Genomic DNA, 22,697 nt, shown 5'->3' with positions numbered 1-22,697 from the left:
GGGGCTGGCGCCCCCCGCCCCTCCCCAGTCCTGAAAAGACTCCCGTCCTCCCGCGGTGGCCGCGGACAAGTCTTTGGTCCTCTCTGGCCACAGTCCCCTAACTATTCGTAAAACGAGGCGGCGGAGGGGATGCAGGCACTGCCAGACCCGCCAGCGGTGTGCGGGGGGGCCGGGACCCTCACTCCTGCGCCTGGAAGGACTAGCTCCGGACCCCTCCCCTGCGCCTCCCCACGACTCGCGGGGAGTGCTGAGCCCCCAAAGCGAAGGCGACACCCCTCGCCTGTCTCGCCCGGGGCCCCCGGGCCGCTCCCCGCCCGCCCCCGGGGCACTCTCCCCTGCGGACCCCGCACGCCCCGCACGCCCATACCTGGCAGCAGCGGCAGCAGCAGCACCAGCCGCGGCCAGAGCGGGAGGACGCCCATGGTGCGCAGCCGGCCCGGGACGGGGCGGGACGGGACGGGATGGACAGACCGGAGGCCCGACCCGCAGGAGTGGGCGCGGCCGGCGCGGACCTGGGGCTCCCAGCCGGCTCTCGGGCTCTGCAGCCGCGGGCTCCGCGGGCTCGTCCGCGCGGGAGTGCGCGAACCTCCGCAGCCGCGCGCTCCCCGGGAGGGGCGGGGCGGGGGTCCGGACCCCAGCCCCAGTGCCCGGCCGCCCCGCGACGGCTCGGCGGGGCGGGAGCCGCTCGGACACCGCCGCAGGCGGAGGACCCAAACTCGCCCGGCTTCCGGGGCGTGTGCTGCCCCGGGGCCTGGGCACCCGCGCTCTGGCGCATCCTCAAACCCAGGCCTCGGATACTTTATGCTCTTTAAGGAATCCTTTTCTAAGTTTTTATAGTTTAGGAAGGGGTTGGCGTCATTGGAAACTATTTATTAGTGACCAGCTGATCACTGTTGAGGCCGGGTGACTAACTGTACCTGCAAGTTTTACTATTTTATTCTAGAGTATGTTTGAAATGTTCTTTAATAAAAAGTAAAACCAAGCCAGTCATGGCGGCACGTGCCCATAATCCTAGTACTTGGAAGGCTGAGACCTGATGTTTGCAGGTTTGAGGCCAGCTTCAGTGGCTTGGGGAGCCCCTCAGCAATGTAATAAGGTTGGGAGATGGGCTGTAGGTCGGAGGTAGAACGCCTTTGGGTTCAACCCCAAGCGCCAACAATAAAAAAACAGAATTATTAAAGATGCTCCCCTCCGTTCTGAAAATATTCTGAGTGCCTAGAGGCATTGTGGGAAAGACAGTAGTGGAGGAAGCCATCAGCAGGTGTGAGGGACACAGGCTTGAACCAGCCTTCATGTAAACGTGGACACCAGAGCGGAGGGGACCAGGGACAGCTGCTCAGAGGAGGAAGAAGATGAGCCTGAAGGAGGAACCGAGGCATCCATTCATCGTTTATTTTGCACCTGCAGTGGCCACGCTCAGTCCCAGCCCTGGGGCAAATGAAGGAGCCGGCCCCTGCTCTCACAGGGCACGCTCTAGAGGGGGACATGTGGGTGGGAAACCAGCCACCCACTGAGAACTGCTGGGGCCGGTGGGGTTCAAGGAAGGCGGCGGGGAGCACGGTCACTGGGGAGGGTGCCTTGGAATGAGGGCCTAGGAAGGGCTGCTAGGAGCCCCTGACTGAGCGGCCGTGGGAAAAGCTAGGGCAGAAGGGGATTGGGAGAAGGCTGGAGCAGGAACAGCAGAGCTAGGCAGGACTGGGAAGTGTCTGAGAGACTGAAAGACCAGTGAGCCTAGTGGACAAGGCAGCCTGGAGGGAGTCAGATTGGAAGGGTAGGCTGACACGCAGTAGGTGCTGCTAGTATCTGGCACGATGCCCGGCACATAGTAGGTGCTGCCAGTCTGCTCTTCTTAGCCCAGTGCCTGGTGGTGCACCGAAGGAGAAAGGCCGGAATTAAACTGTCCAAATCTCCCTCTTGCTGGACGTTCCTTCAAGGCATTCAGAGAGACAGTGCAGGACTCCATCCTCGCCCCTCTCCAGGCTTTGATGGGTTGATAGCTGATAGTCACATATTTATTTAGGGGCTCATCAGCTGTGACCCAGGAAGAAGCAGCAAACTGCTCCCCTGACCACTCAACGTAACTCCCCACGAGCTCAGAGCCCTTGGACATGCTGGGCGGCCTCGGGCACCTCGGGAGGCGTGTGGGTCTGGAAGAGGGGTGGTAAGAAAAGCCCCACAGTGCCCAGGACACACACGATCACGAACACCCACAGGAACAGCCGGTCGACCACCATGGCCACGTACTTCCAGTCCTCAATGACCTGCAGGCAGACAGAGGGGCTGGTTACGGGGCTGGTGACCCTCAGGCCCTCGCCACCTAGGACTTCACCAGCCTCGTGTGGGCTGGGAACCCTGCACTGGCATAGCCAGTTCTGAGTCCCAGGTTGGCCGCAGCTGGACAAACTTGTGCTGTTCCTGGCTTTCTCCAACCCCGCCCGACCCGCTGCCCCTGGCATCATAGAGCCCTGGGGAACTTGGGCTTTATGGAAAAATTAGGAACATCATTGATATAGTCATCCCTAAGTATCCTCAGGCGATTGGTTCTAGGATCCCTCCCTGGATACCCACATCAGAAGATGCTCAAGTCCACCATATAAAATGGTGTAGTAAAGCAGGCCTGGTGGTGGTGCACGCTTGTAATCCCAGTATTTGGGAGGCTGAGATAGAAGGATCACGATTCATGGCCAGCTTCAGCTACTTAGGCCCTCTGCAACTCAGTGAGACCCTGTTTCAAAATAAATAATAAAAAATAGAGCTGCTGGTGGTGCTCAGAGGTAGAATACCTCTGGGTTCCATTCCCAGTTCTACAAAAAATAAAATAAAATAAATAAAATAAACATAATAAAAATAAAATAGTGTAGTATCCAGCCAGACTCAGTGGCTAAGATAGGAGGATTGAAGGCTCAAGGTCAGCCTTTAGCAACTTAGCAAGACTCTCTTTCAAAATTAAAAAAAAAAAAAAAAAAAAGGCCAGGCGTGGTGGCGCACGCTTGTAATCCCAGCATTTGGGAGGCGGAGACTGGAGGATCGCGGTTCATGGACAGCCTCAGCTACTTAGTGAGGCCCTTAGCAACTCAGTGAGACCCTGTTTCAAAAATAAAAGACTAAAAAATAGGGCTGGGGATGTAGCCCAGAGGTAGAATGCCCGTGGGTTCCACCCGCAGTACCGCAAAAAAAAAAAAAAAAAAGGACTGGGGGTGCTGGTGGGGGTGTAGCTCAAAGGTTGGGCACCTTTAGGTTCATTCGTTACTGCAAAAAAAAAAAAAAATCCTGGTATTTACATATAGCCTATGCACATCTTTCTGTATACGTTAAGTCATCTCTGAATTAGTTACAGTACCTACCATAATGTGTCATGTAATACTTGTAATATCGTATTCTTTAGGGAATAATGGCAAAAAAAAAAGTCAGTACAGGTACAATTTTTTCCACATATTTTGGACCCACAGTTGAACCCACAGATACGGAGGGCCAACCGCACCACGTGTGATTTGAAAACCACATCTGGCCATAAATAAAGGGGGATGAGACCTGAGGATCCCAGGCCCCTCCTCTCATGTCCCCCCCCCCCCTGCCCGAGCTGGGTGCGCTTGGAGGAAGGTTTGGAGCCCACATACTTTATTGGGGGCAAGGCGGGGGCAGCTTGCGGAAGACCTGGAATGCCTGCTGGTAATCGCTCAATTCTGTTCACAGCGGGTGTCTGCTGTTTCCTATAATTAAGATACAACCTCCTCCTGCTCCTCCTCTGTCTCCCTCCCTCCCTCCCTCCCTCTTTCTCTCTAAGCATCTCTCACTGTCTTGCTTTGTCTTCTCAGACCCACCCATGGGGGATGACTTTGGTAGAAGCCTGGGTGGCCTGCAGAGGTGCCCCCACAGATGTGCCCGTTTCCTAGGCACCAGGGAAGACGTCAGGGAGAGGCCAAGTACCCCGCTTCCTGGTTTCCCTCCCCCCGCTGCTGGCCTGGCAAGGCTCAGCAGAGGCTCTGGAGCTGGAAATGTGGGCCGCAACGGGCAAGCTGACGTCAGTGACCCAATTTGTGAGGGCCCCATCAATGGCGTGTGTCTGCCCACCAGGATAATCCGGTGTCGAACCCCCAGCCGAACACGACTGTGCCTGTCCCTAAGACCCAACAGACAGGGCACAGCTCTCCAGACGAAGGGCTTCTAGGCTTTCCTGGGTTTCTTTTTGTGATGGCCTTAATTTCAAACAGTGTGTGTACGCGTGCATGCGTGTGTGTATGTATATAATAGCATATGCACTTCCCTCTTTTCCTTTTTTGCAGTACTGGGGATCGAACTCAGGGGCATTCTACCTGCGAACTACACCCCCAACCCTATTTTTTATTCTTTATTTTGAAGCAGCGTCTTACTAAGTTGCAAAGGGCCTCACTAAGTAGCTGAGGCTGTCCCCAAACTGTCTCAGCCTCCCAAGTAATGGGATTACAAGCGTGCGCCACGACGCCTGGCCTCCCCATATATATATATATATATATATATATATATATATATATATATATATATATATATATATTGTGCTATTTATAGGGACCAGTTAATAATTACCAGGGAGGGTAGAGAGGCTGCAGGTGGGGAGTGGGCACTCCCTGCAGGGGGACCTGGATTCTCCAGCTACCTATGAGAAGGTCAGTCAATCAGCAAGTCCACCCCGTAAGCTCCACACAGGACCAGGCTCCGGGAGCACAAGAGAGTTTAAGGATGGCAGAAAGCTGGGTGCGGAGCAACGCTCTGCCCTGCACCAGCTGTGTGACCCCCGGCAGGTCAGACCATGTCTCTGAGTATCGCTTACCCCATAGTAAAATGGAGGCCAGGGGGATTGTAAAAGCTCCTGGAAAGTTAAGTAATATGTTTCTGCTCCTAGAAGAACATCTGAGGTGTGTTTGTAGTGGGTCCTGGCAGTGGGTCTTTCATGGCTCTTCCCTCTAGAAACTTGAAATTAATTGATCTAGAAAGAACAGGAAGCCTGTGAGTGCCGGGGAGGGACGAGGCCTTTAGAAGAGAGGGCTCCGCGTGGGGGGCAGCTCTGCCAGGGGCGCAGGAGGTCAGCGCTTCCCCACCTAGAATGTGCACACGGACCGCCAGGCTGCGGGGCGCCTCCCCAGAGATGCTGGCTCGGTTGGAATGGGTAGCCCAAGTGGTCCTCCGTTAGCCAGCAGGGACCCAGCCTGCACGTTAATGATTGGGAGGCAATGCAAGGGGGCGCTGAACTCTTGAATACTTTTATTTTTTTGGTGCTGGGGGTTGAACCCAGGGGCATTCTACCTCTGAGCTAGACCTCCCAGTCCAATTTGATTTTTTATTTTGAAACAGGGTGTAAGTTGCAGAGGGCCTCACTAAGTAGCTGAGGCTGGCTGGGAACCTGCGATCCTCCTGTCTCAGCCTCCCAAAATACTGGGATTACAAGCGCGAGCCACCTCACTTGTAATCTTGAATGGTTTTAGACTAAAGAAAGCATGATCAAATCAATTTTTAGAAGGCAACATCTTATGAAACTGTGACTCTCAAACTGGACCATGCCTAAGAAGCTGCGGGGGTCTTTAAAGTGTAGTTCTAACTGGTGCCGTGGCACATGCCTGTGAGCCCAGCACCTGAGAGGCTGAGACAGAAGGAACACAGATTTGAGGCCAGTGCTCACTAACTTAGCAAGACCCTGTTTTGGAATTAAAAATAGAGCCGGGTGTGGTGGCGCACGCTTGTAATCCCAGCATTGGGGAGGCTGAGACAGGAGGATCATCATTCACAGACAGCCTCAGCTACTTAGTGAGGCCCTTTGCAACTCAGTGAGACCCTGTTTCAAAATAAAGAATAAAAAATAGGTCTGGGTGTGTGGCTCAGAGGTAGAATGCCTCTGGGTTTCATATCCAGTATCGAAATAAATAAATAAATAAATAAATAAATAAATAAATAAATAAAATATATTTATATATGGTTAAGGGTGTAGCTCAGAGGTAGACCTCCACACACACACTCAAGTCTAATCCCCAGGACCACACAAACAAACAAATAATAAACAAAGTCCAGATTTGGAGTGGGAGGTCTGGGAAAGGGGCAAAAATCTGTATCATTTTCTTTCTTTCTCTTTATTGATACTAGGCTACTGCAGATACCAGCTACAGCCACGCCCCCTCAGCATCTGCATGTAAATTATTATTCATGCAGTCCATAGGCAAAATCTCAAAGTGAGAAATAGCCCCGAGAGAAGGTGTGATCGCTGGCTGAAAGTACTCTCCACTTCTAGATATTCTTTCATAACTATTATTCTTTTAGTAATGATTCTTTTAACTCTCCACATGAATTGCTCCGGTGGTGTAAGATCAGGACTGTGAGAGAAACTGAGTCCGTGGAAAATAAAATTTCTGGTAATTTGTCCAGACCTCTAAATGTCCTTGGCTTTGTTCAAATGGTAATAGAACTTAGAAATTAGATGCCGTGGTGGCATTCCAGTCAGTAATTACAAACGCAGATTTCCTCTCAATCTCTGACCTTCAACCTAAACACTAACTAACCTAGAGGGGGAGGCGCCACGTGGCCAAGGAAAGGATATTGCCAAGGGGTCTGGGACAGGAATATGGATTATTTATAAGATGAATAGGTTTCTAATAAGCCTATCGTTTGGGGAAAAGTGTTTCACAGCTAAGGAAGTATATCTGACAACTAAATCTAAAAACTTCATATTATTTCTTGGTGTTTACCTGCTAAACTGTGTTATGAGTTTGCTTAAGCTTTCAGACAGCAGATTGTATTGCAGACAAAATCCAGCAGACATTCATCGAAATTCTCTAAATCATCATAAAGGAACACAGATTTCCCTACGCCAACTATATGAAAGCTGGAATCTCGGACTCCGTCCCCCATTCAGCTCAAAGGAGGTTGCTAGATAGAGAAGGACATTGGACTAAGCCCTAGGAATAAAAGTTCCAAAAGGGTTAAAGAAAAACTCTTAAAAACTGGATTCCTCAAGAGATTTTGGGTGTGACTTTTGTTCTTCTGGAATTAGCCTATTAAAAGCCTCTGCAGCTGCAAGGCCAAAGGGCTAATTCGAGCACAAGACCCATGTGGGGTAATGGGACTGATTTCAATCACAAAGACCTGTGATATCACAGGCCTTACTTTTGTCTTGTTCAGGGTTGGTAATCTGCATGTGTATATCTCTATTGTACCTTGCGTGTTTTGCACTTTTTTACTAGAGAATCACTGGGAGATGGGAATATATAAAAAATCTTGTGTCTATAATAAAGTGTTTGATTGCACAAGAAGCATTGATCCATGTCAGGTTCTTTTCAGAAGCGCCGCCAATAGGAACTTATAGAAATTTATTTCCTAGAAGGGAAAGAATCGCTGCAGATAAGAATCTGCAGTACGTCACCCTATCCTTCCCCATCTTTTCTGAGATTCTCGATCGCGAGTGGGCTCGCGCCCCAATCCCCGACTGAGTTGGTTTACAGCAGGCTACCTCTAAACTACATCTCTAGCCTTTTACTTTTCTTCTTTTTGTCATTCTGGGGATTGAACCCAAGGGCATTCTACCTCTGGGATACATCCCCATCCCTATTATATGTTTTATTTGGAAACAGGGTCTCACTAGGTTGAAGAGTATCTCACTACTTGCTGAGGCTGTCCTCAAACCTGAGATCTTCCTGTCTCACCCTCCCAATTACAAGCTTGAGCCTCCATACCCAGCTGCCTTTTTTTTTTTTTTAAGAGTCTTAGCTCTGGGTGGTGGCACACACTTGTAATCTTAGTATTTGGGAGGCTGAGACAGGAGGATCGCAGTTTCAAGGACAGCCTCAGCAAGTAGTGAGACAACAACATAGTGAGACCTTGTTTTTAAATAAAAAATAGAAGCTGGGCGTTGTGGCTCAGGCTTGTAATCCCAGCATTTGGGAGGCTGAAACAGGAGGAGTGAGGTTTGCGGACAGCCTCAGCTACTTAGTGAGGCCCTTTGAAACTCGGTGAGACCCTGTTTCCAAATAACGAATAAAAAATAGGGCTGGGGTGTAGCTTGGAGATAGAATGCCCTTGGGTCCCATTCCTCAGTACAGCAAAAACAAACAAACAAACAAATAAATAAATAAATAATAGGGCTAGGGGCATAGCTGTAAAGTAGAATACCCTTGGGTTCAATCTCCATCACCACACACATGCACACACGAAAGAAAGAAAGAAAGAAAGAAAGAAAGAAAGAAAGAAAGAAAGAAAGAAAGAACGAACTAGGGTCTTGCTAAGTTGCTGAGACTGGCCTTACACCTGCGATCCTCCTCCTGGAGTCCACCACCAGGGTAGGCTGAGAGTCTGCTTTCTCATAAGCCCCCAGGGACTGTTGCTTTTGCTGACCCAAGGGCTACCCTCCCAGTAGCAGGGCTGCAGGGAAATGCCTCACGCCCTGTATACATTCCTCTCGTTAGCAGTTCTCTTTGTTTGCAGTGGGAGTCTGGAGCTTTCCTGGCCTGGGCTTTTCAGTCTGTGCTAACTGATGGCGTGCCATGGCTGTCCCCTGAGACCTCCGCTAGTGAAACGGAATGGCAGAGAGAGGCGAACAAGAGGAGGTCCTCTCTCATCCCGGCAGGGCAGAGGAGACACCACACTGTGCTGTTAAAAGCTGTTTAAACGATCTGATGTGTGCTCAACGGAGAATATTCACGTGGCTATGAAACTTGTTCGGCCCCAAATGGCAATGTGCGTGAAAACACCCAGGTTACTATCTCATTCTGCGTTCAGTTATTATGAAATTGCCCTTGGCTGTGTCTACATGTTCAAAGGAGTTGAGATCCCCAAATCCTAATGCTCACGGCTTTGTCCCCCGCAAGCAAACATAACCTGAAACCCTGGTAGATATATATATATATATATATATATATATATATATATACTCTCACTGAGTTGCCAAGGGCCTCACTAAGTAGCTAAGGCTGGCCGTGAACCATGATCCTCCTGTCTCAACCTCCCAAATTCTGGGATTACAAACGTGTGCCACCACACTCGGTAGCAATAATATTAATTTATTTATTTTAGTACTGGTGATTGAACTCAGAATCTTCTACCTCCAAGCCACACTCCCAGCCCTTTTTATTTTTGAAACAGTGCATTGCTAAGTGGCTGACGGTCTTGCTAAGCTACTGTGGCTGGCCTAGAACCCGTGATGCTTCTGTCTTAGCCTCCCAAGTACTGGGAATACAAGCGTGCGCCACCATACCCAGCACAGTAACGTTTTATTTGATGTGTCCTTACTTCTGAAAGCTGTTTGTACGGCTTCTTCACAAGTCTGCAGATAGGAGCAGATGCCCCTGGCGCCCCAGCCCCGGTGTGCTCCATTTCCAGCCCACTCTAGGAGCCCACAGCTCTTCTCTTCTCTGCCCCAGGGCTTTCTCCTGCACCAGAGGTGCTTGCTCTAGCAAACCGACATAAGCAGGAAGTGCAGGGAAGGCGATGTCCTGGGGCTACTGTCACCCCAGCGGGCACCAGCGCCTCCTCCAGAGGGTCACTCTGGGCTCCCTCTCCTTCCAGCGGAGGGTCTCCATACTGTATCCCGCTCATCCATGGCCTATTGCGGTTTTCCTCCTCTCCCTGTCTCACTTTTGCTACGTTTTCACTGTGTTTCCTAGAATTACCCCTCAGATAAACTATGTGCACCCATACCCATCCCAAGGTATGCTTTTGGGAAACCCAGAGCAAACCCCCAAAGACCATGACTACGTCCTTCCTCTCCCCCGTGTACACAGCTATAATAAAACTCACTTTGGTTCCGGATGCTGATGAGTTTGTGAGTCCTCATCTCATGTGCATGAAATGCGGAAACTGGGAAGGGGTTGCTGTTACCTGAGCCCCTTCCCCTGGGCAGGTGGGCAGGGGCCGGGCCGGCCACTTACACTCTGGTCTTGGTCGTCACTCTTCATGTGCTGGGCAATGAAGCGGACGCCCTCTAAAGCCTCCTGCACGTCCTGCTGGAACCTCCCCGAGGACCTCAGCCGGAAGTCCCTGGGCATCCCTGCGACGTGGGAGCCGGCTGGAGACTTGGGAGCCGCAGGGGCAGGGTTCTTGAAGTACACGGAGTCCCCGTAGAGGTCAGAGGGGCTGGCGGGGCCGGCGGCAGCCTCGGTCTTAGTCAGGCACAGCGGGCCGGCGGGGCTGCTGTCGAGTCCAAAGCGCTTCATGAACAGGAAGGTGGGCAGCTTGTGCAGGAAGCAGCGCTTGACCCAGGGCGCCATGGTGTGGGTGCTGGGCGAGCGGTGGTGCACGTTGAGCACGCACACGGTGGTGACAATGGAGAAGGTGACCAGCACCATGGTGAACATGAGGTACTTGCCGATGAGGGGCACGTCCAGGGAGGTGGGGGGCACGATCTTGGAGATGAGCAGCAGGAAGAAGGTGAGCGCCAGCAGCACGGAGATGCACAGCGTCATCTTCTCGCCGCAGTCGGACGGCAGGTAGAAGACGAGGATGGCCAGGGAGGTGATGAGAACGCAGGGGATGATGAGGTTGATGGTGTAGAACAGCGGCTTGCGCCTGATGATGAAGTCGTAGGTCACGTCCACGTAGCTGGGGTCCTGCGGGTTCACCGTCCTCCGCCCTGGGAGGGCCACTATGTCCCACTCGCCGCTGGGAGTGAAGTCATCCATGGTGGCCGTGGGCGACAGGAGGACCATGTCGATCTCCGTGTGGTCGTAGGTCCAGGAGCGGAACTTGAGGGAGCAGTTCTGCTGGTCGAAGGGGAAGTGCTTCACCTCGATCTTGCAGGCGCTCTTGTAGATGGCGGGGGGCAGCCACTGGAGGCTGCCGTTGGAGTGGACCACCACGTTGGTGTAGACGGATACCTCGTAGGTCCCGTCGGCACTGGGAGGGGCGGGGCACGGGGGAGGACGCCGTGAGACCCACACACAAGGCTGGCCTTTCTCAGAACTCCCCGCGGAGCCCCTGGGGATTACTCCCCGTGGTCACCCTGCCGGCCCCCAGGTCCTCCCTGAAAGGGGGCTGCTCTTCTTGGCTGGAAGAAGATGCTGGAGGGAGCCCTACCCAGAGACAGTCTGAAGGCTCTGCTTGGAAGAGCTCACTTAAACCTCACAGTAGTCCAGCCAGGTGGGTTTTATTATTGTCCCCACTGTGTAGATGGGAAAACCAAGGCTCAGAGAAGGTAAGGACTTCTCCAAGGTCAGAAAATTAGGAAAGAGGACAGCTGAGATATGAACTCAGGTCTGTCTGTCCCTCGACTGTATACTGTTTTGTTTTGTTTTATCTGGGTATTGAGCCCAGGGGCTTTCTACCTCCAAGCTACATTCCCAACCCTATTTATTTATTTATTTATTTATTTATTTATTTGTTTGTTTGTTTGTTTGTTTATATTTTGAAATAGGGTCTCACTAGATTGCTGAGGCTGGATTTGAACCTGTGATCCTCCTGTCTCAGCCTCCTGAGTACTGGGATTATAGGCATGCATACCACACACAGCTCCAACCACACACTCAATCATTTCATTCCTCTGCCTTTCTTTCTTTCTTTCTTTCTTTCTTTCTTTCTTTCTTTCTATCTTTCACTAAGGATTAACTCCAGGGGCATTCTACCTCTGAGCTATACCCCCAGCCCTATTTTTTTAATTTTTATTTTGAAACAGAGTCTTGTTAGGTTGATGGGAGTCTTGCTCCTCGCTGAGGCTGTGCTCAAACCCGCAATCCTCCTGTCTCAGCCTCCCAAGTACTGGGACTATAAGCCACCATGCCTGGCCTACTGCTGTAATTTCAACCCAGGAAAAATCTCTGCTGCTTCTCCCTCTTACCTAATTTTTTTTTTTTTTTTTTTTTTTTTTTTTTTTTTTTTTTTTAGATGTAGTCTTGCTATGTTGCCCAGGCTGGCCTCAAACTTCTGGGTTCAAGCACTCCTCCTGCTTGAGTAGCCTTCTGAGTAGCAGGGACTATAGGTGCGGGTCATATACCTGGCCTACCCAAGATATTTACAGCTAAGTCAGTGCTCCCACACCCACCACTGACAAAGCACCTGAGGCCCAGGAGGACAGGCTGGAGGGCAGACCCTGCCCTGGCCCCAGCTGTGCTGAGTGTCAGACAGGGCCCGCCCCTCTCCAGAACCCGGCTTCCCGGCCTAACTGAGAGCTGTGGCTCTGATCATTTCTATTTCTTTTCCAGCTTGATGGCCTAGAAGTCTGGGTGAAGCATAGATAAGACCCAGAGTCAGGATCCAGAGGACGCCCAGTGGCTGGGCCAGCTGCCCTCCCCTCCCCAGACCTGGCCCAGACCCCCAGTGGCTGGGCCAGCCGCCCCCTCCCCAGACCTGGCCCAGCCCGGCACTCACTTGTTGTAGAGCACGATGTCAGGCAGCCAGATGCGCTTAGGGGGAATCCTCAGGATGTTCACGCCCTCGTAGCGGGAGCTGTTCCAGGCCAGGCGGTAGTCGGTCCATTCCTGAGCAGAGGGACAGGGCTTGCAGATCCCACCTGCCAAAGGGCAGCCCTCAGGGAAGCACCGCCTGGGCTGGGGACCCTGCGGGGACTTACCTGCTTCAGCCAGACGTTGGTGGTCATGATCTGTTCTCGCTCGTTCTGGGGATGGAAATGGGGCTATCAGTTCACCAGGAAGGAGGAACTCTCGTGAACAGATATACTGTATTTGGTAAAAGGCTCTGAGCAGCCGGGCATGGTGGCACACACTTGTAATCCACAGTACTGAGAGGCTGAGAAAGGAGGATCACAGGTTCGAGGACAGCCTCAGCAATTTAGCAAGGTCCTCCGCCACCTAGTGAGACCTTGTTTTAAAGTAAAAAATAAGATAGGCCTGGTGTGTAGCTCAGAGGAAGAACACCCCTGTGTTCAATCTCCAGTACAAAAGAAAGAGGAGGAGGAGAAGGGAGAGGAGGAAGAGGAGGAGGAGAAGGAGGAGGAGGAGGAGGGAGAGAAGGAGGAGAAGGAGGAGGAGGAGGAGAAGGAGGATGAGGGAGAGGAGGAGGAGAGGCTCCGAGCTTCAGGCCCATGTAACCAGCTGCCATGCCAGCATCTCTTAGATGACTTAAAAATATTTCACACTCAGCACATCAGAAATAAAGCTTATGATCTTTTCCAAACTTGGTCACCCTTTGGCCTCACCATCCCAATGAATGGCACCACCATCCATCCAACTCCGTAAGCCAGACATCCGGGGCTTGTCTGACACCCCATCCTTAGATCAGACCGTAAGTCCTGTCAACTGTATGTCCTACATGCATCTCAAATTTGTCTCCATCTCTACTGCCACCATCCACTGTCACCGGAACCAATGGAGTCACTTCCTAACTAGTCTTCCACATCTGCCCCATCTTTAAATTGGTTGTGGCTGCAACCCTCCTTCCTCAAAAAACAAATAAATTCTGAAAAATGAAAAGAATCCCCCAAACCAAATATTTGCTTTATATACAAGCCTTTGGGACTCTGACAGCTCACAGTGGTACTTGCAGGGGTAGAGGCTGGAGGCTGTGTCCCCTCCTTCCGTGGTCCCTATCACCCCACAGGGCTTACAGAGCAGACCTGGCAGAAGTGTGAGCCTGGAAACGCTGTCAGAGTCCCTGCCTGCTCACGCTCCCCAGAGTGGCAGCTGCACAAGCAGCTGGGGCTCACCCTATTTAGCAAGAAGCCCTTGGCTGGACAATACACTCAGACGCCAGCCTGGGCCGGGGCTGGCTGTGAGCCCTCATTTTTGCAGTCTGCCTGTGGAAGGAAGGGGCAGGGAGCACAGAGTTGTATCTCATTCCCTTTCTGAACAGAGCCAGACATTGCTTTGGCCCAAGCTTTTTTGAGGACCCTAGGTTTGAGAGGCTGGGTTTGAGGGAGGCAATGGGGCTGGAGAGACTGGTTAGTTACCTCCTTCCCCTCACTGGACACCACGCCCTGCGCTCTCCTGTCGGATCACTCCTCCCAGAGCTACATCAGGGTCAGGTTCTGACCCGATGGCGGGGACATGGGAAGGCTCACAGTGGGCCGTGGTTCCTTCAGACATCCCCAGCTCAGAGGCACTCCGGGGGAGGCACCCTCTGCCCTATCCTACTTCCTCGTACCTGGAAATCCCACCTGTGAATACCATCTCTTTCTCCTTCCCACACCTACCTGCAGCATCCACCTGGCTTGTCTAGACCCTTACCCCCCTGGCCCGGCAGGTGGTGTGTCTAGCTCTGGTCCTGCCCCACACCTGGGTTGCCATGCCCATGTGACCCCCCAGCCTCGTTCCTATTTCTTCCAGCAGCAGGTCCTCTGTGGCACTGGCTGGGGCCATAACAGGGCAAAGCTGTGGGGACAAGGAGAAGCCTCTAGTTATGTTGGAGACCCAGCTGAGCGGAGTCCAGGCAGGGCCCACTGGACGCCCTCCTAACAGTTATCCATCTTTTCTTCCTTGCTAACTAAACCATGGCATCATTAGGTACTGGATACCCATGAATTCACGGGTGCTTTTTCAGTCCCCTTGCCATGTACTGGCAAAGCCAAGCCAACTAGAGTGACTCGATTCCTCTGGCCAGTGATTGGCTAAGGCTTAGCCCTGGCCGAGGAGATGTACGAGGTTCCTTACTCAAAGAAACCCAAAATCAGATTGGCCATTCCTGCTCTGGACATTGCCAGTGAGGACTTCATGTTTGGAGCTTTGGCTGCCATCCTGTGACCATAAGGGAAAATCAAGAGAATTATAGGATCCTGACACTGACAACAAGCTGGAGTCCTGACAGTACTGAATTATGGAGTTAACTAACCCTGAAAGTCTGGGCTTCTCACTTGTTATGAGTATAATATGTCTCTATTGTTTTAGCTGCTCTTATTTGCATGTCCCATTACTTAATGCCAAGGCATTTTAGTTGATATTGAGATCACGAGTTTGCAGGTGGCTCCAAACTGTGAAGCCCGCATGCACAAACAGGGCAGGACATCACAGGCCGAGAGAACAGGTGAACCGCACAGATGGCAGTTTTTTAAATGAAAAAATCATAACTTAAAGGCAGGATCGGGGCCCTCAAAATTTAAGCAGATTCCTTGAGAACCTGGGAAGGGCGTGAGGGAGGAAGGAATGGAGAGAGGATGGTTACTGGGCACAGGGGTCAGACGGGGAAGGGACTTCTCACAACAGGGTAACTAGAGTTGACGATAATTAACTGAATATATCTTGAATATATCTTTCTTTTTTTTCCTTTTTTTTGTACTGCTGGAGATTGAACCTAGGATCTTATGCATGTCAGACAAGCATTCTACCACTGAGCTGTGCCTCTAGCCATAAATATTTTCCATTTTCTTCCTTCCTTCCTGACTCCCTTTCTCTCTTTCTTTCTTTCTTTCTTTCTTTTTTCTTTCTGGTGGTACTAGGGATTGAACTCAGCAGTACTCTGCTTCTGAGGTACACTCCAGCCCTGTTTTATTTTTGAACAGGGTCTCACTAAGTTACTGTGCACTAGCCTCAAACCTGTACTCCTCCTGTCTCAGCCTCCCAAGTACTAGAATGATGGACATGTACCACCATGCCTGGCTGAATTATTTTTCTTTTTTCTTTCTACCTCTGAGGTCATTCTACCTCTGAGCTATACCCTCAGGCCTATTTTTTATTCTTTATTTTGAAACAGGGTCTGAGTTGCAAAGGGCCTCACTGAGTAGCTGAGGCTGGCCTCGAACCGCGATTCTCCTGTCTCAGCTTCTCCAATGCTGGGATTACTTTTAGTGGTACTGAGGTTCCTGGAAACCCTTCTTCCTCCGGGCTACACTCCCAGACCTATTTTTATATTTTTATTTGAAAACAGGGTCTCTTAAGCCAGGGCAGCTGGCTTCAAACCTGCGCGATCCTCCTGTATATATATATATATATATATATATATATATATATATATATATAAATACAGGATATATATGTATATATATATACACACATATATATCCTGTATATATATATATATATATATATATATATATATATATATATATATATATATATATATATATAGTGGTACTGGGGTTCCTGGAAGTCCTTCTACCTCCGGGCTACACTCCGCGTGTGACTGGCTTTGGACCTGCGCGATTCTCCTGTCTCTGCCTCCCAAGCGCGGGGATTACAAGCATGCACCACCACGCCCGGCAGGCTAAATATTTTAATACGGTTAATAGAGAAGATTTTGAATGTTCCCAACCAAAAGAAATAAAATAGCTCAGGTGATCGACATGCCAATTACTTTGATCTGATCATTACACATTGTATAATGGATTAAAATGTCACAGTGTACCCCATAAATATGTATAATTACTATGTGTCCATTAAGTGTATACTAATTTTAAAAATTTAAAACAGAGCGAGAAAAGATGAACAATTTGAGCAGCATCAAAAGTAAAATTCCAAGCGGGCGTGGTGGCGCACGCTTGTAATCCCAGCACTCGGGAGGCTGAGACGGGAGGATCGTGGTTCTCCGACAGCCTCAGCTACTTAGTGAGGCCCTTTGCAACTCAGTGAGACCCTGTTTCAAAATAAAGAATTAAAAATAGGGCAGGGGTTGTGGCTTGGAGGTAGAATGCCCCTGGATTCTATCCCCAGACCCGCAAAAAATAAATAAATAAAACAAAAAGTAAAACTCTAGTTGCCTGACTCCTAGCCCTACACGTGGAGGCCACTCTCCGCCACTCTTCCTGAGACCCACTCTTCCTGAGACCCGCGCGGGCGCTGCCCTCCACACCTACCACGCTGATGAGCTGGGCCAGCGAGAGCTCCAACCGGATGGAGATGAGCTGCGAGGAGCTGGTGGCGGGGCGGATCAGTTTGTTGTAGCGGGTTTTGTTCAGCAAGTGGTCCATCAGCTTCTCCTCTGCGTTGGCCAAGCGACAGTCCCCTGTCAGATGTCAGAGTCAGCCCTGCAGGGGCCAGTCCATCGGCCCCCACGCAGCGGGGGTCGTGAAGAAGGAGCGACCCGGTGGGAGGAGCCAAGGGGTCCTCAGGCCTGCCTCTTCTTGGGGACTTCAAACCAAACATGGCCAAGACGAGAGCTGAGCTTGCTCCTCCAGCAATGAATGGCACCCACGGTCTACACATCCAGCCTCGAATCCCGACTTCGATCCCTCCCTTCCTTCGCCCACGTGGCCACTCAGCACGTCTACACTACTGCCACGTCCCTCAGCCTGTCCCCACCACCACACACCCACAGCCGCGACCCGCGCTTACCTCCCCTGTCCTGGGCTGTTGCTGCGGGCTCCTTGCTGGTCTTCCCAGCCCCACCTGCCCCTGCCCGTCGGGTACCATTCAGGGCCAGGGCCGTCTTCCCATAGCTGACTGAATCAGGGCTCTCCCCTGCCCAGGACTTCTCCTGACTGAAGGCGGAGTTAAAACCCCAAATGTTTTAGCTTGGCACTTAAGTCCCTTTGCTCCTAAAGCTTGTCCTCCACAACGTGGTTTTCTCTCACCTCTGTATCTCGACCCCAAACACTTATATGCTGGCCATCCCTACTGCCTGCCTTCTCCGGGCGGCTTTGGCTATCTCGCTTCTTGGGCTTGGAGCATGCTTTTTCTTCTGTCAGGATCGCCCCCATCCCACCCGATATCATATCTGAGTGTCTAGCTTGTGCCTCCCACCCGATATCATATCTGAGTGTCTAGCTTGTGCCAGGCACTGATACTGTGCTAGGGGCTGTGGATAATGGTAAGCAAAAACAATAAAGAGACTTTGCCGGCAGAAGCAGGAGGATTGCAAGCTAGGGGCCAGCCTGGGCAACTTAGCAAGACCTTGTCTGCAAACAAAAGATGAAGGGCTGAGCCTCTGATCCCAGTACTTGGGAGGGTGAGACAGGAGGATCACAGATTCGAGGTCAACCTCAGATACTTAGCGAGACCCTCGGCAACTCAGCGAGAGCCTGTTTAAAAATGATAAAATAGAAATGGGGGTATAGAGAGGAGGTAGAACACCCCTGGGTTCGATCTCCAGTACCATAAATAAATAAATAAAGTAAATATATAAGTAAATAAATAAATAAATAATAGGGCTGAGATGTAACTCAGTGGTAGAGTACTTGCCTAGCATATATGAGACCCTACATTCAATCCCTAGTACGGCAAAATCAAACAAAATACAACAATACAAAACAGGAAAGCTGGGCGTGATGACGTACAGTTGTAATTCCGGCATTTGGGAGGCTGAGATAGGAGGATCGAAATTTATAGACAGCCTCAGCTACTTAGTGAGGCTTTCTGCAACTTAATGAGACCCTGTTTTAACATAAAGAATAAAAAATAGGGCTGGGGGTATAGCTCAGAGGTAGAATGCCCCTGGGTTCCATCCCCAGTGCTGGAAAAAAAAAAAAAGAGGTAAGAGTGGTCAGAGGCCTGGCACAGTGGTACAATCCCCACTAGTTGGGGGGCTGAGACAGGAGGATGGCAGGTTCTAGGCCAGCCTGCTCAACTTAGTGAGACCCTATCTCAAAAGTAAGAAATAAAAAGGACTGTGGGTATAGTTAAGTGGTACAGCGCCCCTGGGTTCAATCCTCAGTATCCTAGTAACACACACACACACACACACACACACACACACACACACACTAGTGAGAGGGAATGGTATTGGGGCAGAAAAGCAGAGGAGCAGTGCTGGGGTGGAGGCACTGGTGAGGGGCAGCCCAGGAATCTTGATTACATCTTCCCCCAAACACTCTCTGGGTCTTACCAAACCCCGCCTATGAGTGGGTTCAGAGAAAGAACCCCACCCCCACTGAGCAGGTCCTAGGTGGACTCCTGGTGGGGCCGCACTGGACACACGGCTGGCCGTGGGCAGCAGCTCCTGCACTGCCTACTCCACCGCTTTCCAACTCGCTGCCTTTCTGGAGCAAATGCAATATTCAGTGCCTTGTGAAAGACGCTCCCAGAGCACCTGCTGCCTGCAGCCCCTCCCCCTCAGACTATCTGGGGTTTTTTTTTTTGGGGGGGGGTGTTCCTGTGGTTGCCTGGCCTAGATTCAGAGCATTGTTTCTCAAACCAGGCATACCCTCTCCCAGATGCCAGCTGCTTGAATACCTGGGGGTGGGGGGAGAGCTCTTTAGCCTTAGGCTGTACCAGTGTCCCTTCTACATCCCTTCTTTAAAATATTCATCTGGGTTGACTCTTCACTTCATTGAGAGAGGTGTGACTTGCCCACACCCATCTGGCATGTCTGATGCAGCTCTGGGGTCAGAATCAGCTGTTCCCGGGCTCTGGCCCTGCACCACCGGGGCAGGCTGGATTCTGCATCTCTGCAGCCTGAGGATGCTGGTCCAGCTGGGCTCCTCAGAGTCTAGGTCCGCTCTACAGGCTGCGGGGCTCATGATCCAGCTGTGACTCCACCTGATGTCCTCAGCTTGCTCATTTTTGGTCTGTCTGGCCCCTTGGGCATTTAGCTGTCCTGAGGGACCCTGTCCCATCTTGAGGACCAGCTATGGGCTCCAGAGTTAAGAGATTCCCAAGACCTTAAGATATTTACCCAACCTTCTATTTCTCAGCTGAGGAAAATGAGGCAAAAGAGGAAGGGACTTATTCAAGGATCCCCAGGAAGTCAGACAGAGACAGGTCCAGGAGCCTCTTTCAGACAGGGGCCCTCTTCTGACCCCTGTGACTCCTTCAGTGCCCTTGATAACTTCCCCTAAGGAAACTACCCTTAAAGATACCATAACTGGTGTTGTTGGGAGGGGGATTAGCGCCCACATCTGCACCTATCTTTTTATTTGTCAGTGTGTGGGGCAGGGCAAGGAGTGGGAATGACCACGTGAGTAGGAGTGACCAGCAGGGCAGCTGTGGACTAAGAATGCATGCCCCCTGCCCCTGCGTAGAGGGAGGGCCCAGAACAGCACGTGTAGGCTTTCCAATCTGCTGCCTAAGGCGTGAATCCTGCCAGCTTCAAAAGATAAGGGGCAGTGATGGTGCAGGCTTGTAATCCCAGTACTTGGGAGGCTGTGACAGGAGGATCGCAGGTTTGTGGCCAACCTCAGCTACATAGTGAGGCCCTCTGCAACTTAGTGAGACCTTGTTTCAAAATAAAGAATAAAATATAGGGCCAGGGGTGTAGCTTGGAGGTAGAATGCCCCTGGGTTCCATCCCCAGCACACACACACAAAGACTAGGGACAGGCCTCTCCCCCCACCCCCCCCAGCTGATAAGAATGGCTCAGAATGGGCGGAAGGTTCTGGGGCATAATGGGAGATGGCTGGGGTCCACAACCCAGACCACCTAATTACAGGGTTAAGCAGAGGCTACCACTAGAGGTCACTCATGAGCCAGTGATTCTGACCAGTGCAGGCAGCATCCTCTGTCTAGGGTCTGGCCTTGGAAAAAGTACTCCCCCAAATAAAGGGGTGAACCATCTGAGAGGCAGCCATAGCTGGAATTCTAAACGACCTCTTTGTGTGAGCAATGTTGCTGAAAAAGCATATTTGCTCTAAAAATGGAAAGACATAGCAATTATTTTGGAATACGACTACAGAAAACAGCCATCAACAAAAATTTTCTTGGCAAGTGGCCATCTGAAAGGCAGGCATTATCAATGGGAGGTATGTGTCCTTAATTGAAGAGGAACATGTGAGATTTCTGTTTATTAAAAGGCAACTATAACCCAGGTGTGGTGGTACATGCCTATAAGCCCAGTACTTGGGAGGCTGAGACAGGAGGATTGCAGGTTCAAGGCCAGTTTCAGCAACTTAGCAAGACTCTCGGCAACTTAGCGAGACCCTGTTCCAATCTAAAAAATAAAACGGGCTGGGATGTAGCTAAGAGTTAGAATGCTCCTGGGTTCAAGCCCCAGTACCCAAAGTTAATAAAAGACATCTATAGATTTTTCTTTTTAAAAGAAATCCCTAAGTTGAGATCTTATCTTTTACAAGGAGCTCACCATATGCTATCAGCGCTTCTCCAGTCACATACATGAACCACCTGGATGTGTAAACGCAGACTTCTAGGCTCAGTTCCCAGAGATTCTGATCCTTCGAGCCTGGGGTGGGACCCAGGAATCTGTACTGGGTGATGCAGGCTGGGCTCCCGGGACCACACATAGGAAACACTACAACTGGCCCCACACTGAGGGGGGCAAGGGTGGGCAGATGATAGGCAGGGCATGTCATCCCCATAGAACAGATAGGGGAAAGGAATGGGACAGGGCACCCACAGGGCACCCAGCCGGTGGTGGCCGAGACACGATGCACACACTGCTTCAGACACCTCCTCTGAGGACAGCCCCACTTTCACAAGAGGGCCTTCTATCTCTCACCTAGTCCTGCCCCCCAGCACCTCCTGGGCTTGGTCCCTGAACTCTAGGCTGCTTGGGGCCCAGGGGACAAACTTGGCCAGAGCTGAAAGGATCCTTGGGACTCCATGGACACCCAGAGAAGCAATCTTCAACGTCTAAACTCTGCCTGGAGAAGACAGATGGGGTCTCTCTTCTGGACGTCAGAGCTCGGGACCCCCGGGCTGTGTTGTCAGGCTTCACTTCAGCAGCCTGGCCTTGGCCACGCTGGGTGTCCAGAGCTGGGGGACTGGAGGGTAGCACCGTAAAATATGTTCACTGGGGTTTCCGCAACTCCCAGTGCTATTAGGGCCAGGCCTTTCCCCTCTCGGCTAAGTGTCCCTATGGTTACAAGAGCGGTGTTGCCAGAGACTTCTCTACAAGATCCAGCAGCGGCTCCGAGATATTTATAACACCCTGGGCTGCAGGCTTCGATGCGCTCAGTCTTCAAGAAAGTCACCTCACAGACGAGGGAAGGAGCCTCGGACCAGTCGGGACAGGTAGTCGGTGCCCCCAGCCTCGCTCCGCGCTGGGGCTGGGCAGCGCTGTCAGCAGAGCCGGGGCCACCCAGCTGAACTCGCCACCCGAAGGTGGCCCTGACACGCGCCCAGGAGAGGGGTCCTCACCCCAAACCTCGCAGACCCACCCCCCCAGGCCCGCCCCCATCCTCGCGCCCGGCCCACTCCCCCTCCGGGCGGAGGAGCTCGGCCCCTCCCCTGTCCCCTCCCCTGCTCCAGGCGCCTTCCGCCCAGACCGGACCCGGGCGCCCCTCCCTCCTTCCCCGAAAAGAACTTACCGCTCCCGAAAAGGGCGACCAGGAAGAAAAGGACCAGCGGATGTGCGATCCTCATGGCGCACGGGGATCGGAGTGGCAGCCACTGGGAACTCAGCTGTGGGATCAGCCCCGGCTCTGGAGAGCCGAGAGCTGGGGAGCCAGCGCTGATCCTGGTCCTGAAGGTCTGAGGCACGATACGGCGGGCACTAGGACCCGGCGGAGAGCCCGCACGCCCCGCCCTGTCTGCCTGTAGGCCCCGCCCACTTGGGGCGGGGCGGGATCTGAGGGCGGGGCCTGCTGTCCTCCGCTGGCAGGAGAGGTCACTTCCCGACGCCTGGGCGGGCGATTCTACCAAGCCGGCACACCTCTCTTCTGGCCAGGTGGTCCTTTCTAAGTTTTAGAATCAGTAGCATACCCTCGGCGTTGGGGGGCAACACAGGGCAGGCGCAGGCTTGAGCCCAAAGGGCCTCTCCTTCCTCCAGACCCCTCCTCTCCTATCTGGACCCCCAAGGTTCAATTTATTTTTTTCAATACTGGAAATTGAACCCAGGGACATTCTACCTCCGAGCTACCCCCCACCCCCCGCACTTTTCATTTTTTATTTTGAAACAGCTACGTTGCTGAAGCTGACCTTGAACCTGCGATCCTTCTGTCTCAGCCTCTCAAGTACTGGGATTATGGCTTGGGC

The 22,697-nt window shown here is 51.8% G+C and overlaps 1 protein-coding gene across 1 annotated transcript; it reads right to left on the bottom strand.

The window, feature by feature from the left end:
- Nucleotides 1-2,093: 2,093 nt before the first annotated feature.
- Nucleotides 2,094-22,085, bottom strand: CHRNB4 (cholinergic receptor nicotinic beta 4 subunit; the record flags this gene model as incomplete). Its single annotated transcript, XM_080691668.1, has 6 exons — nucleotides 2,094-2,261; nucleotides 9,885-10,848; nucleotides 12,316-12,425; nucleotides 12,518-12,562; nucleotides 16,688-16,836; nucleotides 22,031-22,085. 6 exons carry the CDS (start codon nucleotides 22,083-22,085, stop codon nucleotides 2,094-2,096), a joined length of 1,491 nt encoding a protein of 496 aa, XP_080547794.1.
- Between the last annotated feature and the right edge of the window lie 612 nt (nucleotides 22,086-22,697).

This window comes from Muscardinus avellanarius (genome assembly GCF_963383645.1).
Source record: "Muscardinus avellanarius genome assembly, chromosome: 3".
Classification (NCBI taxonomy): domain Eukaryota; kingdom Metazoa; phylum Chordata; class Mammalia; order Rodentia; family Gliridae; genus Muscardinus; species Muscardinus avellanarius.
Note: the sequence above shows the minus strand (reverse complement) of the source record. Positions and strands in the feature narration are given on the sequence as shown.